General features: G+C 33.9%; 10 protein-coding genes across 10 annotated transcripts; 7 read left to right on the top strand and 3 right to left on the bottom strand.

The window, feature by feature from the left end:
* Positions 1 to 276: 276 nt before the first annotated feature.
* Positions 277 to 1,407, bottom strand: RAD51 (recombinase RAD51; the record flags this gene model as incomplete). Its single annotated transcript, XM_003685572.1, has 1 exon — positions 277 to 1,407. The coding sequence occupies one exon, from the start codon at positions 1,405 to 1,407 to the stop codon at positions 277 to 279; it is 1,131 nt and encodes a 376-aa protein (XP_003685620.1).
* A 918-nt stretch (positions 1,408 to 2,325) lies between these two features.
* YEL1 (Arf family guanine nucleotide exchange factor YEL1) lies at positions 2,326 to 4,557 on the top strand (the record flags this gene model as incomplete). The annotated part of the gene is made up of 1 exon (XM_003685573.1): positions 2,326 to 4,557. The coding sequence occupies one exon, from the start codon at positions 2,326 to 2,328 to the stop codon at positions 4,555 to 4,557; it is 2,232 nt and encodes a 743-aa protein (XP_003685621.1).
* Positions 4,558 to 5,108: 551 nt separating this feature from the next.
* On the top strand, positions 5,109 to 5,726 carry PUP3 (proteasome core particle subunit beta 3; the record flags this gene model as incomplete). The annotated part of the gene is made up of 1 exon (XM_003685574.1): positions 5,109 to 5,726. One exon carries the CDS (start codon positions 5,109 to 5,111, stop codon positions 5,724 to 5,726), a length of 618 nt encoding a protein of 205 aa, XP_003685622.1.
* Positions 5,727 to 6,136: 410 nt separating this feature from the next.
* On the top strand, positions 6,137 to 6,645 carry AIM11 (Aim11p; the record flags this gene model as incomplete). Its single annotated transcript, XM_003685575.1, has 2 exons — positions 6,137 to 6,281; positions 6,365 to 6,645. 2 exons carry the CDS (start codon positions 6,137 to 6,139, stop codon positions 6,643 to 6,645), a joined length of 426 nt encoding a protein of 141 aa, XP_003685623.1.
* Positions 6,646 to 7,097: 452 nt separating this feature from the next.
* On the top strand, positions 7,098 to 11,351 carry TSC11 (TORC2 complex subunit TSC11; the record flags this gene model as incomplete). Its single annotated transcript, XM_003685576.1, has 1 exon — positions 7,098 to 11,351. One exon carries the CDS (start codon positions 7,098 to 7,100, stop codon positions 11,349 to 11,351), a length of 4,254 nt encoding a protein of 1,417 aa, XP_003685624.1.
* Positions 11,352 to 11,467: 116 nt separating this feature from the next.
* On the bottom strand, positions 11,468 to 12,064 carry IES5 (Ies5p; the record flags this gene model as incomplete). The annotated part of the gene is made up of 1 exon (XM_003685577.1): positions 11,468 to 12,064. One exon carries the CDS (start codon positions 12,062 to 12,064, stop codon positions 11,468 to 11,470), a length of 597 nt encoding a protein of 198 aa, XP_003685625.1.
* A 1,239-nt stretch (positions 12,065 to 13,303) lies between these two features.
* On the top strand, positions 13,304 to 15,610 carry MET6 (5-methyltetrahydropteroyltriglutamate-homocysteine S-methyltransferase; the record flags this gene model as incomplete). Its single annotated transcript, XM_003685578.1, has 1 exon — positions 13,304 to 15,610. The coding sequence occupies one exon, from the start codon at positions 13,304 to 13,306 to the stop codon at positions 15,608 to 15,610; it is 2,307 nt and encodes a 768-aa protein (XP_003685626.1).
* A 684-nt stretch (positions 15,611 to 16,294) lies between these two features.
* Positions 16,295 to 17,401, top strand: SHP1 (protein phosphatase regulator SHP1; the record flags this gene model as incomplete). The annotated part of the gene is made up of 1 exon (XM_003685579.1): positions 16,295 to 17,401. The coding sequence occupies one exon, from the start codon at positions 16,295 to 16,297 to the stop codon at positions 17,399 to 17,401; it is 1,107 nt and encodes a 368-aa protein (XP_003685627.1).
* Positions 17,402 to 17,609: 208 nt separating this feature from the next.
* TRP2 (anthranilate synthase TRP2) lies at positions 17,610 to 19,148 on the bottom strand (the record flags this gene model as incomplete). Its single annotated transcript, XM_003685580.1, has 1 exon — positions 17,610 to 19,148. One exon carries the CDS (start codon positions 19,146 to 19,148, stop codon positions 17,610 to 17,612), a length of 1,539 nt encoding a protein of 512 aa, XP_003685628.1.
* Positions 19,149 to 19,692: 544 nt separating this feature from the next.
* On the top strand, positions 19,693 to 21,225 carry PTC2 (type 2C protein phosphatase PTC2; the record flags this gene model as incomplete). The annotated part of the gene is made up of 1 exon (XM_003685581.1): positions 19,693 to 21,225. The coding sequence occupies one exon, from the start codon at positions 19,693 to 19,695 to the stop codon at positions 21,223 to 21,225; it is 1,533 nt and encodes a 510-aa protein (XP_003685629.1).
* Positions 21,226 to 21,484: the final 259 nt, after the last annotated feature.

Raw genomic sequence — 21,484 nt, forward strand, 5'->3', positions numbered from 1 at the left:
TATTCTGCTAAAAAGTATTTACTGACGCCAAATATATTTTTTTTACGTTTTGTTATTTTTTCAAGATTTTTTGCCATTTTCAATATTAAGATGTTTGGAAGGTTTGAAGAACCAAATAGTTAAAAAAAAGGACCTGTAATAAAATTGATGCTAGTTATAAAGTTTCTTCCTATATTATCCTATTTATCAACCGGGTAAGGCTGAAGACTATTTAAATGCTATATTCCATGTTTAATAAAGATTGTATTGGCTCTTGCGAATGCGTAGGGGGTTACTTTATTCATCCTCTTCCCTTGGGTCCCCGATACCATCTTCATAAATGGCAAAGATGCATTCAGCTTCTGGTAAACAAGGAGAGTCGACCACTTTACAATATCTTTGACAACCTTTTCCCTTTTTGAAACCCAGTCTAGTAGTTGATGAATGTGCCATGATATTACCACCAATTGGCTTTTTTGGGTCCGGGTTGAACATCATACCTCCATCAACTTGAGCAACAACTTGATTGGTAACTACTACAGCTACACCAAATTGATCGGCCAACCTTTGTAGTGCACGCATAAACTTAGCCAAATGCATCTGTCTTGCACTAAGTTCACCACGACCTGAGAAATCTGTTCTGTACAAAGCCATCACTGAGTCTACTATAATCAAAGAAAATCTTGATTCACTCATCATTTGTGCTGCTGCGTCTAATAATCTAATCTGATGGTCGGCATTGTACGCTCTAGCGTATGCTACGTTATTCAAAGCATCGTCCGGGTCCAATCCAAACCTTTGAGCAATGGATACAAGTCTTACTGGTCTAAACGTACCTTCAGTATCGATATATAAACATTTACCTTCACCTCCACCAATGTCAAGAGGTAGTTGGCAAGTGACTGCTAAAGTATGGCACAGTTGCGATTTACCTGTTCTAAATTCACCAAATAGTTCAGTGATAGAGCCTGTTTCAACACCTCCACCTAACATTGTATCTAAATTTTTAGAACCTGTAGTCAAACAAATCATTTCTGATCTTCTAACATGGAAATCTGCGGCCGTAACAAAACCCATGGGTACCAGCCTTGCTGCCTCATTCAATAACTTGTCGGCTTTCGCCTCGGATATACCTTTGATTAGCAGTAGATCCTTGCGAGGAGCATATGCGACAGCTTCAGCAGTATGTAAACCACTTTCTCTCAATCTTTTCAAATCAGTCGAAGTGATACCATTAACCTGCAGTTTCTCTAGCGGAACAAAAGCAACCAAACCACCATCACCATTTGCCATGTCATGGTTCTCATCGTTTTCTGCTACTTGATCTTCTTGTTGAGCATCGCTCATCGAGGTATCACCCACTTGTTGTGCACTGTCATTTGCCACCAGATTGTTCACGTCCATAGCGTTACCTTCAATTTCCGTCATCTTGGTCGCAACTTCTAAATGATTCGTTATAGTTTTCTTCAGTTCCAGATCTCAACGTATACTTTGCTCTTCTCCACAAACACAAACTACCCCAAACCAAACATTTTTAAAATATTTATTAATCGTTGCTCATTATATATGTCTTTATAGATTAGGCTTTATTTACAATTCTTAGACGCGTTATCACCTAACGACCGCGTTTTAATGTAAACAGTAAGAGCATCGCGGTACAAGTTGAGTCCAATTTCCATATAAAGGCTGAGAGATGAGATGGCTGGATAAGAGAACATAGCTCTTGTGTGATGAGATGACACAAACTACGTTTCATGCATAGTTTATCGGGTCCACAATGACTTGGAAGGGCATACAGAGAAGGGAAGAATACGCAGTGGATCTTTAAAGCCGTTTAATTAGATTCATCCTCTAAGATTTGGAAGGATGGGTTAGACCAGTAAAGGACTGTCTGATGGTTGGTTAGGATATACATGCCACTGACGAACTACATTGTGTTCAAGCAACCAAACAGCGGCAGTTTGGATCCATGTATATTGGAAGGTGGTCGGTACGTACATATCATCAGACTGTTCCCCCATCACGCGCTCGTATTCAGTGATGTTATAGTACAACCTCGGAGTTTAAAGGCTCTCGAACACTCCCTCATCGAAAGACCAAGCAGCAAACGTTAATTATTTATCTTCACAAGAACCAGTCTGAGGTTTGATACTTTGACAAGCAAGAATGCCTATGCAGATATATTTATGTACGTTTATATATGTGTTAGTGAGTGAGTGAAGTTTTCAACAGTGCAACTGTTTTGCTTTAAGTCCGACAACAACAAGAAATAAAAAGTATAGACTAGAGTTCTTTTATTCGACAGGATTACATTACTTTGTTGCTGACACAAACTGGTCGTAGCTCATGTCTCGTTTTGATAGAGGCAGGAATCTAGTCGAAGTAGAGCAACGTAATGCATCTTTGACTTCAATTCCTAATAGTCTGATCAATTCCAAGCGCTTGAAGAACAGAAGTGAATCATTTTTTTTCACTACGTCAAGAGAGTCTATTCCACCAAATCGATCTGTCACTACATCTGCTATCGAACCGACTAAAACTGGAATAACGGATGACAAAGATTATCAGATTGCGTTAGAGATCTTCAACTTTCGGTACAAGAAGATCGACTATAAGGAGTATGCTAATTTTTTAGGAACATCAAAAAACAATAAAATATTGAAATATTATATTAACTTATTAGAGCCTTTCCCACATTCATTACTTGCTTTATTAGAAAAATTATCAGAAAGGATATATTTCATTGCAGAGGCTCAGAATATTGATAGAATCTTAGAAGAAGTATCGATTCAGTACATTAATTTTTTCACAAATGTGGATTCTCAACCCAATGTTATTGGATTATGGCACTTTAATTATAAAATTGTTCATATTACACTATTTTCTTTGCTGTTGATGAACTCAGATTTACATAATGAAGAAAATGTTAAACACCAACAAAAAAATAAAGTATCTCAATATTCCGTTGATACATTCCTCGATAATACAATTTATGCGATTAAGAAAGAATATTTTCCAGATGCACCAAATAGAGAAATAGACTCTTTGAACTTACCTAACCAAGATGAACTTGTATCAGAGTTAACCTCATATTTTGAATTAAATAAGAATAAACCATTGAGTCTATTTTCAAAAGATGGTAACAAAGGAGAAGGAGGAGGAGGTAAAAATAAGAATTCAAAAAAGAAATTGGAGAAAGAATACACAAGTATCTCTGGTGGGAATAATAGCTTGACCGTAAAAGGATCTTCTACAAATAACAGGGGAACAAGATCGAGAAGATCATCAATATATTCCTTATCACACACACGATCACCAAGTTTACATAGTGTTAATTCAGCATTTTCATCAAAAACAACTGCGACCTCAAACTCCTATGGTAATCAAACTAGTGATTTCGATATTGCCAATACTAGTGCAGATTGGAAATTTCATAATAATATTCCTTTGTCAAATTTATTTCATCCTGAACCTTTCGACTCTGAGTTCATGCATGAAAATTTCACATATTGGTTTATGGATGGTATCATTATGATTGCCAGCAATTCAAATCATAATAAAAAATTGAATAGGATTTATAATAATAACAGCAATAACAGCAATAGCAACACAGATGAAGCATCTATGAGGAGATTAACATCAAGCTCTTCACTTAACAGCTTGGCTACATCTACTGATAAAAAAAATCGAGATAAATCAAAATTTAAGAGTCCGCAAAAATTGCTCTTTAAATTTTTAAGGAAAAGCAAGAAACCAACGATATTCGATGAAGCTATTACTCCTTCTGCTTTCTTGAATGAAAAATCAACATGGAGCAGAGCAAAAGTACAGATATCTGAAGGTAGGATATTTATATTCAAACTGCATCATATGCTAAACATATCCACTACTAACTTATTGAAGATTGGAGACATTGAAGAGTTCAAAAAGTTAAGTTCATCCTACGTTGTTCATAATTTATTCAATGTATTGGCCGAATTAGTGCAAGAGAATGTGGTCATTGGACAATCACCAAATTCGAGTAACATTGTGGAAGCAAGAGGTAATTTCATGATTTCCATTCCAAATCCGCTTGGCAAGTGCAAATTGCTTGTATTAGAATTCCAAACGGATACTGTTGAAGAAGCCCAATTATACGTTGAAACTATAAACTTTTGGGCTGCCAGGTTGACACCCGTACCCTCTGCCCAGTTTGAATTGGTTTCCAATGAGGAATACGGTTGGAGTTCCTTATTATTATCAAATCCACAAAAAATCAACAAGGTCCCAAGCATTTCAACATGGGCTCCATTACTTACCTCCGATCTGCTCTGCACTGAAGATGATTCCATAATCGATGAAAGTCCATTACAAGAACGAATAGACCAGTTGACTAAATTCACAACGGAGTTAGAACAATTGCTGGATGAACATAACAATAACAAGCCCAAAATAATACAGATTTGGAGCAACACACCTTCTTTTGACAAAATCATGGACAATTGGAATCATAGATACCTTTTCTTAAACAAGCAATTCGAGAAGCAGAGCATCTACTTAAAGGCATTAAACAAAGCTAAAGAAATAATACCCAATTGATTCAACAAACATATATTATATACACTTAGACAACAAATAACCGTAATAACTAATAAATCAAAAATAATTAGAGCGATTTTACAATGCTAAAATAATCTTGATCAATGTTCACCTTGATAAGTTCATTAAAAGACGGATTGATTGATTGATTGATTGATCTATGATCGCAGAGATGATGGTTGATGGACCATAGACTTATTACACTATTAACAGTTTATCGTTTCTAACGTGGACGCTTGGAAAGGTTCGTGCCGCAATCAAGATTGTTAAAATAGAAAATAAAGTAAGGTGGCAAACCCAGTTCACTATATATAAAGTATTCATACATCTATATAAATAAAAGGTATACTAATGAAGTTATAGTTGCATACATATTGCGTTTCAATTGTAGTGAGAGAGCGAAACAGTTTCTTAACGAACTACATATATTTGAGGACAATTGAAACCTTGAGTATTTTTGAGCAATTATACATATTTTATTTTTGTGGAAGCTAGTGGTTCTGATACAGAGAAATAGGCTATTAAAATATAATAATATAAGATAAATACAAATGTCCGATCCAAGTAGTATTAATGGTGGTATCGTAGTCGCCATGGCTGGTAAAGATTGTGTGGCCATTGCCTGCGATTTACGTCTAGGTAGTCAATCCCTTGGTGTTTCTAATAATTTTGAAAAAATCTTTAATTATGGTCATGTCTTCTTTGGAATTACTGGTTTAGCTACCGATGTAACAACTTTGAATGAAGTCTTTCGTTATAAAACAAACTTATACAAACTAAAAGAGGAGAGACCCATTGAACCTGAAACATTCACACAATTAGTATCTAGTACTCTTTATGAAAAGAGGTTTGGTCCATATTTCGTAGGACCAGTTGTAGCCGGTATCAATTCGAAATCAGGTAAGCCATTCATTGCTGGTTTTGATTTAATCGGCTGTATCGATGAAGCTAAGGATTTCATTGTCAGTGGTACTGCATCTGACCAACTGTTCGGTATGTGTGAATCTTTATACGAACCTAATTTGGAAGCTGAAGATCTATTCGAAACTATAAGTCAAGCTTTACTTAGTGCAGCTGATCGTGATGCTTTATCGGGTTGGGGTGCTGTTGTTTATATAATCAAAAAGGACAAAGTTATAAAAAGACATCTAAGAACTAGACAAGATTGATCTCATAAGAATAAAATCAAGTTAATCAAGAAAAAAACAACCATTATTTTTAAAAATCACCCAATAATTCAAACTATGGCGATATAACGCTTTATATATCTGTATAAAATGAATTATTAAGTAAATGCATCGAAAAATATAAACACGAAACATATTCCTTACTTATTCTATAGTACATCTGATAAAGTGTTATAAGATTATTAACTTGAAGGTTAATTTATTCAGAGTACTCTTTTAATTCCATGCCTTCCTTTACTAATGCGATGTGACGATTGAAAAGACTGAAATTGACATCTTTTCTTGATATATATATGAAGAAGACATCGAATTTAGATAATATAAAAAGGAATACTTTCCTTATAATATTTAGCATATTGATTTACTCACTCAGAATATCATAGGTAAAGAAGATGACTTTTAAAACACGAGAATTATCTGTACTATCTGAAGAGTATACAAGCAGAAGAAGAACTCAGATGCTGAGGTTTTTGGGAGCGACTACATTCACCTTAATATCGTTTCGATATTTTAAAAAAGCACTAATATCTCGTCAATGTATGTATCTAGATACTCCACGAGTATGATCTTTTTGATTAGACGCATTATCAGATTTACTAACGTATATTCCTTTATTACAGATCGCCCTAATATGTTTCAACTAAACAATCGACCTCCACCAGTAGCTGCGCAAAATGAAGCAATGGCAGCGTTAACCATTGCAACAAGTATTACAATCAGTTTATTCTCCATGGCAATCACTGGCTCATGTTGGATTTACGACATTTCAAGTGTACAAGAGTTAAGATACGCTTTACGCAATACTTTAGTTCCAAGTTCGGAGGAAGCTTCGAATGATAACATGGATCAAGAAACCTCAGATGCAATTGAACAACTAAAACTCGCATTCAGCAAGAAATAATTACATAATAAATAGATAAGAACTACAATAACTTACATATAGATCGTAGACTAAACCGGCTCCTTGTTCATAAATATCAATAATACATATAAATATACAACTTTGATATAATTCACTAATATTTTTATATTAATTGCCTGTTTTCGACATTTCATCAATTGTTAAAATTCGGAGCCTTTAACATTACAGCTTTTTTAAAAATATCGATATCGAATTTATAAGATTCGAATTGTTTTTAAATGTGGTATAAGTCCTATACTCAGCGAGCTTGACAAGATAGTCTGAACTGAAGTACTCGCAATCTGGTTTAGGAAGAACTGTAAATTGTGTACGTAGACGTACAAAACCAACCCATTGTACTGCTTTGAAATTAACCAAGTAGCTCATGCTACTCGAATTAAATTGGAATATACTACAGTTCAGCAGCAGAAAATAACAACATAGATAATAATATGAATAATTTGGATTCCAGCCCTAGATTAGAGGTGAACAGGTCTAGATCGGATACTATAAATACTCAAGAAAGTATTGGAACTTCATCAGTTAGTATCCATAGTAATGCCAAGAATAAGAATAAGAAAAACCTAATATTATCCACATCTTTCGTATCGTCTAAGAGATCTGAATATAACACAGCTCTGCCATCCAGTCCATTAAACTCCAAATATAATAAGAGCACGGCAAATAAAACGTTATTCACATTGAAGAATGAGATTATTCAGTTCCAAAATGAACTGATAGAGGTAAAGAGAAAGAAAAGAGATGCTGAAAGGCTTAAGAAAACTACATCTTCGAATATTTATTCTGGTACGTACTCAACAAATCATTTAGAAAAACATTCTATAAGAATAAAAACAAATACACAAATTAGAGAATTCGATAACCTAATAAAAAAATTAGAGAAGCAAATAACAGAAGCAAAATTGAAATATGAAAATATAGCTAAAATGAGTGGCATTGCATTTTCATTGCATAATAATTCCATAGATAATTTAACTGCATCATATAGCGAAGAGGATGCAGATGGTGATATCAGTTACCTTTCAAATAAATTAACATCTGAAATAAGCTTAGGTGATGCATTTAACAGACAAATTTCTGCCGATAATTCTTCTATCCATTCAATTCAAACCAATTATGATATTGAAAAGCATATCAGCAACACACCCTTACTAAATTACCAACCTTTAGGAGAAAATACAACCATAAATAAAGAAACAGCAATTTGGCTAATTAGTGATAGCATGCAAGGTCTAAGAAATATACACTCCCCCGTTGAAGATCTTATCAAAAGAGCTAATGATTTTATTCTATTAATAGAAATGCATCCAGAAATCAGAAATGAATTAGCATTACCTACTTTTATGCCATCTATACAAGCATTATTATTACATGAGGACAAACTCGTAGTTGCTGCTAGTTTCAAGATATGTAGATATCTGATAAACGGTGCTGAATTTATTGATGAGTTATTATCCCTTCGACTTGCTGAATTCATTGTTATATCTTTAGGTAAAGAGAATTCTTATCAGATTGAGAGGGAACAAGCTTTGAAGCTAGTCAGAAAGTTTAACGAATATAAGAAGTTACCTAAATCGATTATGCAGGCAATAATAAGTTCTATTGAAAAAACTGATGATAATATGAGATATATATGTTTAGAAACATTATTGGAAACCTGCTTTATTGACCCAGAACTTGTTAACAATTGTCGTGGTATGCGAGTATTGGAAGATCTTTTACATGATTTCAATTCGATTAAGATTGTTTCCATAATTTTAGACACTATTCTTCAATTAATGTCGCACCATGATACAAGGAAAAGTTTTATAAACGATTTTGATATATCGGTTTTGAATATTAAGTTTTCTGATTTGAATAACAAGCCAACTACCAACATAGACAATTTACAAAATTCTGCATATTTGATTTCGAGAGCTTTAAAAAACCCCGATGGATATAGACTATACTCCGTCAACAATTTTGAACCACTTAAACAACTTATGTCATTTTTACAAGTTCCCGTTTGTGCATCATATCTATTTGACATATTCCTTGATGTGTTAAGAATTAAATCGTTAAATTTTAAAGTAAAAGCAAAATATTTTAATACCCCTCGAACAACATCTCATTACGTTTATAAAGAATGCATGCCCATAAACCAACAAGTTGCTTTGTTGATAACTATATTTCACCACTGTGATCTGGTTAAAAAGATAACCAACCTTATTGATGAGTTTGAAAATGATGAGTCTAAGTCACCTCTACTTAACAAGGCACGATACTTCTTATACGAGTACCTTAATCTATCAATGAATTTAATAGAAGTAGATCCTTTTATTATTAACAAATACTTACCAACCGGAGACAAAAATTCACTTGGGGAGACATTTCTTTTTGAAAAGATATCATATAATTTAAACAAAAAAAGGAACACTATAGGTCTTGAAGAGATCGATTATAATCGTAATGTCAAAAATTTATCTCTAGCTCTTAGATCAAATGCTTTAATTAATAAGGTTGATGATCTAAAATTTAGAAGAATGGTTTTTGATTCCAAAGTTTTACAAATTAAGGATTTTTCCTTATGGAATTGGAATATAATCCAAGAGCTTCTGGTAGGTCCTTTGATGAATCCTAAACAATTAGAGGAATTAAGCAAAACAAAATTTATTAGAAAACTGTTGGTTTTTTATAGACCATTAAGACAGAGGTTTTCCAACGTTTCCAAAAAATCACGGTTAGCTAATAAATACATTCAGGTCGGATGTCAGTTCTTTAAAACAATGATAGCAACATCAGAAGGGATGAAAATATTAATAGATGATACCAAAATTATCCCCCAATTAACATCTTTATTATTTCGTGCAATGGAAGGCAAAACAGATGGAAATCTGTTCAAAGAAAGTTCATTATCAACAAAATTAGTTTTTGGATACTTTAAATTTATTGGAACTTTAACAACTAATTCTAATGGGATCTATTTGCTTAACAAATGGAATTTTTTTACGATTATATATAAAATGTTTCAAAATTCATCCAAAATATCGACGAAATTCTTGATGTTAACATTACCTGAAATTGACATAATGTATTCGAGCCATTGTCGTGCAATCCTAGGAAAAGCCTTGGTGACCTCTGATGAACATGTACGAAAGCTTGCTACAAAAATAATGGGAACCAAATTAAGGCAGGTGACAGACATTTTACTGTCAAACAATGATGCTACCGAAGCCTCATCACCAATGCACACGAAATCGGAAGATCCGTTGATACATAAATACATTTTAGAAAAATTGACGAGGCAGTTATATGATTTAAACCCTGAAGTTGTGGCTATCGCAGATGAAGCTTTATATGAATACGTGGTTAAAACAGAAAACTCGTCTCAAGAATTGGCTTCTTGGTTAAGAACATCTCTGAACCAAATGGTTTTCATAAGTTCACCTATTTTATTTGAATTGATGAGTAATTCATATGGGTTTCAAATTTTAAACGAAATTAACTATATAGAAGAGGAAAGATTGTCATGGATTTCACAGAAAGATAAAGATTACGTTTACATAGTTGAAGAATTTTTGTCCAATTATGAATCCTTAGCTAAACCAGATTATAAAGAAAATGAAATATCTATACCAGCCGATAAAGTTGATTCCAATATAAAAAAGAGATTGCCTTTGCATTTTTATGGAAGTTTGGCGAAAACAGATGATGGTATTAATATGATTACCTCATGCAGAGATTTGGTGATTTTTATGGATGTCATTAAGAAATATATAGCAGATTTAAAAGCTGGGAAAGCATCTGAAAAAGGCGATGATATTTTAGAACTAAAAGCTAAAATGTGGAGTTGTGGTTTTATCGGTTCAACACCTCTTGGTATTGGCTTAGCTGATAATTACTCTTTGACGGAGGATTTTATTACTATTGCATATGATTCCACTGTCACAAGTTTAAGAACCACTGCCTTTTACGTTCTAGGGTTACTTTCTAAAACAAAGGAAGGTTGTGAGATATTAGATGAATTAGGTTGGACATGTTGTTTAACCGTATTCTCCGAGCCTGTTGGCATTGCTTTGCCCAAAGCAGTTGATAAGTTTTTATCTTATAAGGAGATGGAATGGAAATTAAAGCAAGAGTATAGTGATGGGATGATCACGTTTGATTCGGATTCAGGAAATCTAATTGAAAATGGGAAAGTGGAGGAGATTGCATTGAACCTTGATAAAATGTTGGCTGACATTGATAATATGGAGAATGTTATAACAGAACCAATCAAAAATTATTATAATTATAACAGCACGTCTATAGAGACAACACCCGAGAAAGACAATAAAAAAAGTTATTCAAATTGCATAACATTGAATTTTTCTCCAACAAAGAATGATTTCACAAATGTTGATGATGAACTCAAAAAACTTATAAATGAGGCAGTAACTAGTGTTTGTGAATTAAGCAACCATATTATTGCGAATAAAGCTATTAAAAATTTAACTGAGATGAAGCAAAAATATGCTAATATTAAATTATTTGAAAATGAAGTTCTATTTTCAAAAGTATTCGATATAATGAATCATTATAGATTTAAACCCAATGTTAGGAAATTTTTAATGGGCTTATTTATTAATAAAAAATCGATGAGAAACTTAATTCGATCTGATCGTCAAAAGATCCGTAGACTCAGGACGAATTCTCTAACTAATTGACAACGCACAACATAGCATAAATATTGTTAGTTAATACAGTTTTTAAATACACAAAAAAATGAAATTAAGCTCCTCAGTATGCATTCATAGTCTGTCACTTGATCTATTTATTTTACTTATTTTATATCATCCTTTATGTCGTTATATAGAAGCGGCGTAGTTTTATACAGTTCATAGGAGTTTTGAATCTCTTCTGGTAATTCGAATTCTTCTGTATTATCATCAAGTTGTTCAAATACCAATTCAAGTTGATCATTATACCATTTTAAATCAGGTAATTTTTTAATTGATCCATCCGTTATTTTTCTTTTCAAAATTTTATTTGTGATCATTTTATTACGATCAACAACACCTTTATTTGTAATTGCATTCAAATATTCTAGTGGATTAAGTTCACTAACCTTAGAGGATATTTCATCCTTTGTAATCGCCATTGAATCATTTTCGTCATTTTCATCTTTACTTAATTTATCTGATGTCTTTTTCTGCTGTGATCTATTTTTTCTATACCTCGATGAAGGCATAGTGAAACCTATTGAACGATTAACTTTATCGATAATTCTTGTATTGTATAATTTGTCATTATTCAAATAATAGAAAAGCGATTGACATTTCCGTAATAGAGTAGTATATTCTTTTCTTAGAGTAAGATCTTGTTTGATCAATTCGTCATGCCTTGAGACCAACTTCTGATACTGTTTCTCCGAATTCATTCTCTTTTCTCCACGTTTGAGTATGTCCCCCTTGTTATATGCCAATGCCCTAGAAAATATTCCAATGAGTGCATGTTGATATGACAAGTACGTTTATATATATCATAAATATTATATAGTGCAGTAATCTAATTAAATGAAAAATGAAATACGTATACAACGATTAAAGGAGATAGCCCTAAACAATGCCCTAAATTAACAACCCTAATACAATTACCCGTCCTTAAACTGTGGCGTCTCGAGATCTTGGAAGACCCGATGGCGGCGCATTACCCAATCGGGAAAACAGCCGGGATCACACTAAAAAAAAACATTAAAAAAACGTAAAATAAGGGGTGACATGATGACTACAATTCATACACAGTGCGCGCGCATGTGCTCCTCCTCCTTGTGGGAGCTCCCAGCAGACCCCCCCATCTCCCGGCCCCGTGCTCGAAAGCAGGGTTCTACCACAGAGCCCAACAAGCAAGAAGATTTACTCTTATCACGTGTTATTGATGCATTTAGTCACTGCCACCAACTCACAATTGTGGGTTCCAGTGCAGCGGACGACAAGAACAAGACCACTAAGCTCCTGGTGAGCAGTCACCCCCCCCATGGCAGAGCTTCCTGTGATTAATTGATCGATTCTAACAATTAAGGTTTGCAGTGAACGCTAATGCTGAATCTGTAAGAACCAATCCTTCAAACGAATCAACAACTATATAGCCTGTTGAAGGATAACTTTACCGTTTTTTGAGTCAATTAGTGGTAAGTAGTAGGAAGCTGTTAGTGATATATGGGTCTTCTGAGATCCGTGAAACCGGTTTGACGATATATATGATGATGATGATGTTGCGGAAGGTCACTATTATAATGACTCTCTCTCTGTAAGGCCACAGTTGTGTTCTAACACCATCAGTTCATTAAGAAGACTTTCGTGGTTTCATTGTCTACTTGTTTTAAACGAGCTAACTCGTAGTTCCTTAATAAGAGTTAACTCAATTGTCTACCAGAAGAAGTCAATTTTCTTGTTTAGGGATAATTGTATATAAATAGAGACTGTTTTACATCGATTGGTATTCTTTCAATCTGTTTTATTCTGGGTTTGGTATCTTCTATACATACATATATCTTATACACAGAGTAATTACCGAAGAATATACTCATACATATTATATATATACAATCACTTGTATTCATATATTTATTTGCACGCTTATTTCTAGAGTAAAGGTTTTATATATATACAATTTAATAATGGTCAAGTCTGCTGTCTTGGGTTTCCCAAGAATTGGTCCAAATAGAGAACTGAAAAAAGTTACCGAAGCTTATTGGAAAGGCAATGCTACCCATGACGATTTGATTGCCACTAGTAAAGAAATCAAAAAAAACAACTGGTTATTGCAACAACAACAAGGTATCGATATCATTCCATCCAATGATTTTTCGTTCTACGATCAAGTCTTAGATCTATCCTACTTATTCAATGTCATCCCAAAAAGATATTCTGAATATGATTTAGCTCCAATTGATACCGTTTTTGCTATGGGCAGAGGTCTGCAACAAAATGACGACCAAGGTAATAAAGTCGTCGATGTTACCGCTTTGGAAATGGTTAAATGGTTTGACTCAAATTATCATTACGTCAGACCAACTTTCTCGAAGAACACTAATTTAAAGTTGAATGGTTCAAAACCAGTGGATGATTATTTAGAGGCTAAAGCTCTAGGTATCCAAACAAGACCTGTCTTGCTAGGTCCTGTTTCTTTCTTGTATCTAGGTAAGGCTGACAAAGACTCTTTGGATTTGGATCCTTTGTCTTTGTTATCAGAAATTTTACCTTTATACAATGAAATCTTCAACCAATTATACAAAGCTGGTGCTACGGAAATTCAAGTCGATGAGCCAATTTTAGTTTTGGACTTGACTGAAAAGGAAAGAAACGCTATTGTTGAAGCTTACAATTACTTCCACAAGAATTCTCAAGTAAACATTACTTTGGCCACTTATTTCGGTACTGTTGTTCCAAACTTATCTGCTTTAAAAGACTTACCTGTCGCTGGCTTCCATTTCGATTTCGTTAGAGCTCCTGACCAATTGGATGACGTCTTATCAATCATTAGCGACAAACAAACTTTATCTGTTGGTGTTGTTGATGGTAGAAACATTTGGAAGAATGATTTAGCAAAATCGACTGCCATCGTAGAAAAAGCAGTTAGTAAATTAGGATCTGACAGAGTTATTGTTGCTACATCTTCTTCCTTGTTACATACACCAGTGGATTTAGCTAATGAAACTAAATTATCTGATGAAGTAAGAGATTTCTTCTCGTTTGCTACTCAAAAGGTCAACGAAGTTTCGTTAATTGCCAATAAGTTAAATGGTAAGAACGTCACTAAAGAATTTGAAGCAAATGCTGCTTCAATCAAGGCTAGAAAAAGCTCCTCCATTACTAACGATGCTAAGGTTCAAGAAAGGGTCAAATCCATCAACGAAAAATTGGCCCAAAGAACTTCTCCATTTGTTGAAAGAGAAAAAATCCAAAAGGATGTATTTAAGTTACCTTTATTCCCAACAACCACAATTGGTTCATTCCCGCAAACAAAAGATATTAGAATTAATAGAAATAAGTTTGTTAAAGGTACGCTTTCTTCAGAAGAGTATGAAAAGTTTATCCAATCTGAAATTGAAAAGGTTATTAGATTCCAAGAAGAAATTGACTTAGATGTTTTAGTCCATGGTGAACCAGAAAGAAATGATATGGTACAATATTTTGGTGAACAACTAAAAGGTTACGCTTTTACCACAAATGGTTGGGTCCAATCATACGGTTCTAGATACGTCAGACCACCGATTATTGTTGGTGATTTATCCAGACCAAAGGCTATGTCTGTAAAAGAATCAGTTTACGCTCAATCCATTACCAAGAAACATGTCAAGGGTATGTTGACTGGTCCAATCACTTGTTTGAGATGGTCTTTCCCAAGAGATGACGTTGACCAACAAACTCAAGCTTTACAATTAGGTTTAGCTTTAAGAGACGAAGTCTTAGACTTAGAGGCTGCCGGTATCAAAATCATTCAAGTTGACGAACCTGCTCTAAGAGAAGGTTTACCATTAAGAGCTGGTCCAGAAAGATCTGCTTATATGGATTGGGCTGCTTTAGCTTTCAGAGTTGCTACTGCGGGTGTTCAAGACAAAACTCAAATCCACTCTCATTTCTGTTACTCTGACTTAGATCCAAACCATATCAAGGCTTTAGATGCTGATGTTGTTTCTATCGAATTTTCCAAAAAGGATGATCCAAACTATATTGCTGAATTCAAAGATTATCCAAACCATATCGGTTTAGGTTTATACGATATCCATTCTCCAAGAGTTGCATCCAAGGATGAATTCACTACCAAGGTTGAAACTATCTTAGACACCTACCCAGCCAAGAGATTCTGGGTTAACCCAGATTGTGGTTTAAAGACCAGAGACTGGTATGAAACAAAGCTATCTTTAGCTAACATGGTGGAAGCTGCTAAAGCTTTCCGTACCAAGTATGCCGACCAAGCTTAAATGGTATGTTTGAAATCAATATTTTATTCATATTAATTTTTGTTTCGTCCTCTATTTCTATCTATTGCATATGGAGTTATTGAATTACTTCAATTGTAAATAAAGATTCAACATCGGCTATAATAAATTTTCTTAATTTGATTATAAAAAAAATGACACTATTAGTCTATCATTGTTTGAAACAAAGATAACTAATGCTATCTTTTGCATTTTTCCAATTTGGCTTACTGCCCTCAGTTATGACCAATGAATTAAAACAAAAATCTCTTACTCATTTGGTAAATATCAACATTATTTAAGTAATAATATTTAATTAAACAATAAACGCATTCAACATTCGTTAAAGACACAGCTATTAATATCTTTTTAAATATTTATCAATCCAATTACATATATCTATCCACTTATGATACTTTGCTTTAGGGAATATCAATATATGTGTTTTTTATGCCTGCAATGCATGGGACGTTCTTAAAAATATAAGATCCGAAAAATAGTTACTTATGTCCAAGAAGTAATTTATAATTATTATAAGGTGGGTTTTGTACAATTATAAATATAATATATATTAGTTCACAAGAGTTACATTGTATTGTTCAACAAATAATTTTTGAGCTTGAAGTAAACAGTACAAGCAATTACACAATATAGTGTATCCACATTTTTACATAGACAACCGTAAGAATGTCATCTGAAAACGTTAACCAATTCATAGCATTGACGAGCGCCTCCCAGCCAGTTGCTGAACAATATTTAGAGCTTTATAGTGATGATATTGGTGATGCATTGAATGCTTATTATGCGGATCAGGCAGAGAGAAAGAGTAGTTCCAGTCAGCCAAGTTCTCAGAACAGCCAACAAAAATCTTCAAAGAAAGCTGCTTCTAGTGGCAATAACAAATTCATGAGCTTTTCTCAAATGATGAAGGACTCAGATCAAGATGACAGTGATGAGAATAGACATACTTTTGCAGGTGGTGAAAAGTCTGGTTTAGAGGTGACCGATCCAAACGATTCTAACTCGTTAATAAAAGATCTATTAGAAAAGGCAAAAAGAGGAGGTCAGGAACTTCCTGAAGGTGCTAATAACGATGAATCTGAGAAAAAGAATAAGTTTACTGGCAGAGGATACAGACTAGGTGCAACAGTAGGTTCTGCGTCTGAAGTTTACGAGGATAATAGTCCAGCTGGGAAAGCTCCAACAAGAGTCACTAGAGATATTACATTTTGGAAAGAAGGTTTCCAAGTTGGTGACGGTGAATTATTTCGTTACGATGATCCTGCGAATAGCTTTTACCTAAATGAATTAAACCAGGGTAGAGCTCCTTTAAAATTGTTAAATGTCGAATTTGGTCAAGAAGTTGATGTAAACGTTTATAAAAAGTTAGACGAATCATATAAAGCTCCCAAGAGAAAATTAGGTGGCTTTGGTGGTAAAGGTCAAAGGTTAGGATCTCCAATTCCTGGTGACGCTCAGGAAGCTAGCGAACCAACTACATCCCACATCGAAGAGTCCAATAAAGCTACTGAGGAAGCCGAGAAGAAAGATAGTAACAAGACTCAAGGAGATTCTTTAGTTCAAATTAGATATGCCACTGGTAAAAGGGAAATATATCACTGTAATGCTACAGACACAGTCCAAAGCATATACGATCACGTTAAATCTAATACTAACGACACAAGACCCTTTGCTTTGAATACTTCTTTTCCAGTTACTCCTATCGAGAATTTCGAAGCTACATTGAAAGATGCTGATTTAATAAATTCGGTAGTAGTACAAAGATGGATTTAATAAAACAACTTAAATACATAAGTAGATTCACATAAATTATGATTTAATAAATTAAATACATTTATTATTATCAATACTTCTAAAGTTGGCTGTTGTTACCATTTTCATATGATTTAATGCCAGAAAATTAAAGGAATTTAAATTACAAAATATTCAATTATTTGTTACATCTATATTTCAATTCGTATGATTATGTACCATGTGGCATTTAAAGTGAGCCAACTTTTTCAGCCCAAATTTCTTCAGCTTGAACAATAGTGTTGTGATTGGCCATCATTTTATTCATAGTTTCGACATATTCATCATATTCGTCAGAGTCAAAAACAATACCGCCACCTGCTTGGAGATATGCAACATTGTTTTTATAGACCATGGTTCTCAATGCAATACAGGTATCCATGGTTTTACCGTCATATGACCAATTACCTACAGCACCGGCATAAATCCCCCTTCTCTCACCTTCTAATTCTGCGACCAATTCCATAGCCTTGACTTTTGGAGCGCCACTTACTGTGCCGGCCGGGAAAATAGATCTGAATGCATCAAATCTAGTTTTATCTGGTCTTAAAGTACCACTTACTTGAGATACTAAATGTTGGACATGCGAAAACCTTTGTACTGTTAATAATTTATCAACACTTGTTGTTTTTGGGTCACAAATACGATTGATATCGTTTCTTGCAAGATCAACCAACATGACGTGTTCAGCACGATCTTTTAATGAACCAAGTAGTTGGTCAGCTAGAATATCGTCTTCTTCAGAAGTCTTACCTCTTTTCACGGTACCAGCAATTGGATGAGTTATGACCTTATTTTTGTTATCACTTTTACATAGTAATTCTGGAGAAGCACCAATAATTTGGAAATCCAAACAATCAATGTAAAATAAATATGGAGATGGATTCACAGTTCTCAAATGTCTGTAAATATTGAAAGGATGTAAGGAAGTTGGTCTAGCAACACGCTGTGATGGGACTGCTTGGATGATATCACCCATCTTAATATGTTTCTTTAAAAGTGTAACATGGTTTTCATAACCTTCCTTACCTACATTTGATTCGAAATCTTGATTCAACTTAATTGGCCCTTGTTTTGGGTATGGGATTGGAGAGGAATCATCTCTTAATATATTGATGATATTTTCGATGACGTTTGTCGCAAGAGAATAACCTTCACTTAAAGTAGTTTGTGATATGTTGATATTGTGAATAATTTGGAATCTTTGGAAAACATGGTCAAAGGCAATGATAGTATCACAAAGCATCAAATAGGCTTCTGGAACTTTTAAAACATCCTTTAAAGGTCTTGCGGTCTTAGGTTCAAAATAACGAACACAATCATAAGATATATAACCAACAGCACCTCCGCTTAAAGGAGGTAAACCTGGAATATTTTCTGCCAAGACATGATGAGACACTTCTTGTTCTAGGATGTTCAATGGATCCACCTCAATGGATTCAGTTGGACCAGTTTTAATGATTTTACGTGGTGCAATACCAATAAACGAGTATCTATCTAATTCAGAGGAAGTCTTTGCACTTTCCAACAAGAAAGACTCCTTTCTATTAATTTCGTTCAATTTAGCCAATTTCAAATAAGCAACATGTGGAGTCAAATCCAATGATGGCAAAAACGCATAAACTGGATACATATTGGCATTCTTACCATCACCAATATTCTGTTGTTCTAGAACCTTTAATGCTTCTAATTCTGGTTGCACCTTGACAGGTGTATGTTGATTACTCATCTTTTCACTGATTTATCTTTCTCAATGGTTCTAATAATGTAACCTATCTCTTCTAGCAAAAACAAATTTCTGATATGCAACTACTAGACTTTTCTGTAGCCTCCCGACTGTTTCAATGGCATCTAATCATAAATTCTAAAGGCAATTGAATAACTTCAAGTTATATATATATATATTCAGTATAATATATTATTGGAACCAATGAGTGGTATTATTCTCAAAATTCCATGTGACTAATAAAACTATTTCACTTCGGGTAAACTTTACAAAAGGACAAAAAGAGCTTGGCATTCGGGTAACACCGACAGTTTTTATTTTATTTATTTTAAGGTAACTTTAAATTAACTGACACTACTTAAACCACTTCTAAGGATAGGTTATTATAAAAGAATAGAAATAACTATAATCTAATAGGACTATCTGCAAAGACACAGAAGGCCAGCTGGTAATTAGATTTTAGCTTGGTTTGCGGAGTGTTGTTTCTACTGGTTAGAACGGCTATATATATTTCAGTGCATATCCCAATAAAACACACACAAAGTAGATGGATATGGGTCAAATATTATCGAATCCATATATAGAAAAGGAACATCATTCCGGTTCTGATGATTTCACTTCTTTTGGGTTCTGTTCAATGCAAGGATGGCGTGTATCCATGGAAGACGCCCATGCCTTTGAATTGAATGTGAATTCTGCTGCTTCTGATACGGATGACGCTGTAGATCATGTGGCATTTTATTCAATTTTTGATGGTCATGGTGGGTTTAAAGTAGCTGAATTTTGTGGACAAAATTCTGTTAATATTTTAAGAAACTTAAATAATTTTAAAAATGGAAATTATTTGAAGGCAGTGTCTGATTTTGCGCTCGAGGTTGATGACCAGTTAATTGAAGCAGATATTAATATTCATAATGACCACTCGGGGAGCACCTTTACTGGTGTGATTATATCTAAGTCAAAAAATTTAATACTTTGTGCTAATTCAGGAGATTCAAGAACTGGAATGGCTATTAATGGTTGTGCAAAGGCTTTGTCTTTTGATCATAAACCCAGTCTCGTAAGCGAAACTTCAAGAATAACAAATGCGAGCGCATTTGTAGAAATAGATAGAGTTAATGGAAATCTAGCTTTATCAAGATCGATGGGTGATTTTGAATTTAAAGCTCAACCAGAATTGTCTCCTTATGAACAAGCAGTGACTTGCATACCAGACGTAATTCAACATACAATAAATTATGCTTTTGATGATTTTATTATGCTCGCATGTGATGGTATATGGGATTGCTTATCTTTGCAAGATTGCACAGATTTAGTATATTATGGAATTTATCAAGAAACTTTAAGTTTGAATGATATTGCTGCAAAAATTATAGATGTTTGCTGCGCTCCAAATACCGAAGGCTCTGGGATTGGCTGTGACAACATGAGCATAGTAATCGTAGCGTTGCTTCAAGATGCTGAAACAGAAGAACATTGGTTTACAAGGATTCGTAACAAGAAAGATATTTCACATTCAGAACGGGAGCTAATGTCTTTCGAGGATAGAAGAAAAAAAGTATTTGGCTACTTTAACTTTGATGAATCAAAAGGTCATTCTGTTTTTGAAGTAACGACCATGAAGCAAAGTAAAGAAGATAGAAATGACTCACATAATGACTCTGATTTAAGATATCCGATTTCTTCAGAGCATGTTGATACTACTTCTGGGAATATTGCAGTATTCAGCACAGAGAACCCTGCAGCAGCAGATATTCATAACCGCACTGGAAATATCAATGCTGAGAGTAATAAACATCCGTTTAACCTATATACATTAAATAACATATTAGGTTCCTCAGGTATTCAAATTACGAGAGGAGCAGAAAATGGGAATGATAACAGCGCCTTTATACACAGTTCAAATTTGCCACGGATATTGGCATCATTAGGAAATACTTCATCTAGTGAGTTAACAAATTTAATAGATAATATAGAAACAGACGAAGATATCTATATGGATGATGATGATCAAAATGAAGATGATCAAAACAGATCGACACCAGAGGTTAGAAATGAACCCGATTCCGCTTTCAGATAAAGCATATATTGACGAAATTAATGAAATGACAAATATATAGCATGATATTAAGAAACATAAAGAAATAAATTAAATGAGTGGCATGAAACAAAATCCGTAAAAAATGTAGACACATTAATAAAATTATTTACAATAGTATTTACTAATTTTAAATGAATGTTAATATTACATAAAATAGTTACAATTATTTGAGTACGAAGTACTTGTTTGAAAGTCGAAAAAGCATTTATTATTTATTGAGGTAGTATTTTATGCATCG

The sequence above is a fragment of the Tetrapisispora phaffii genome, chromosome 5 (genome assembly GCF_000236905.1).
Source record: "Tetrapisispora phaffii CBS 4417 chromosome 5, complete genome".
NCBI lineage: Eukaryota > Fungi > Ascomycota > Saccharomycetes > Saccharomycetales > Saccharomycetaceae > Tetrapisispora > Tetrapisispora phaffii.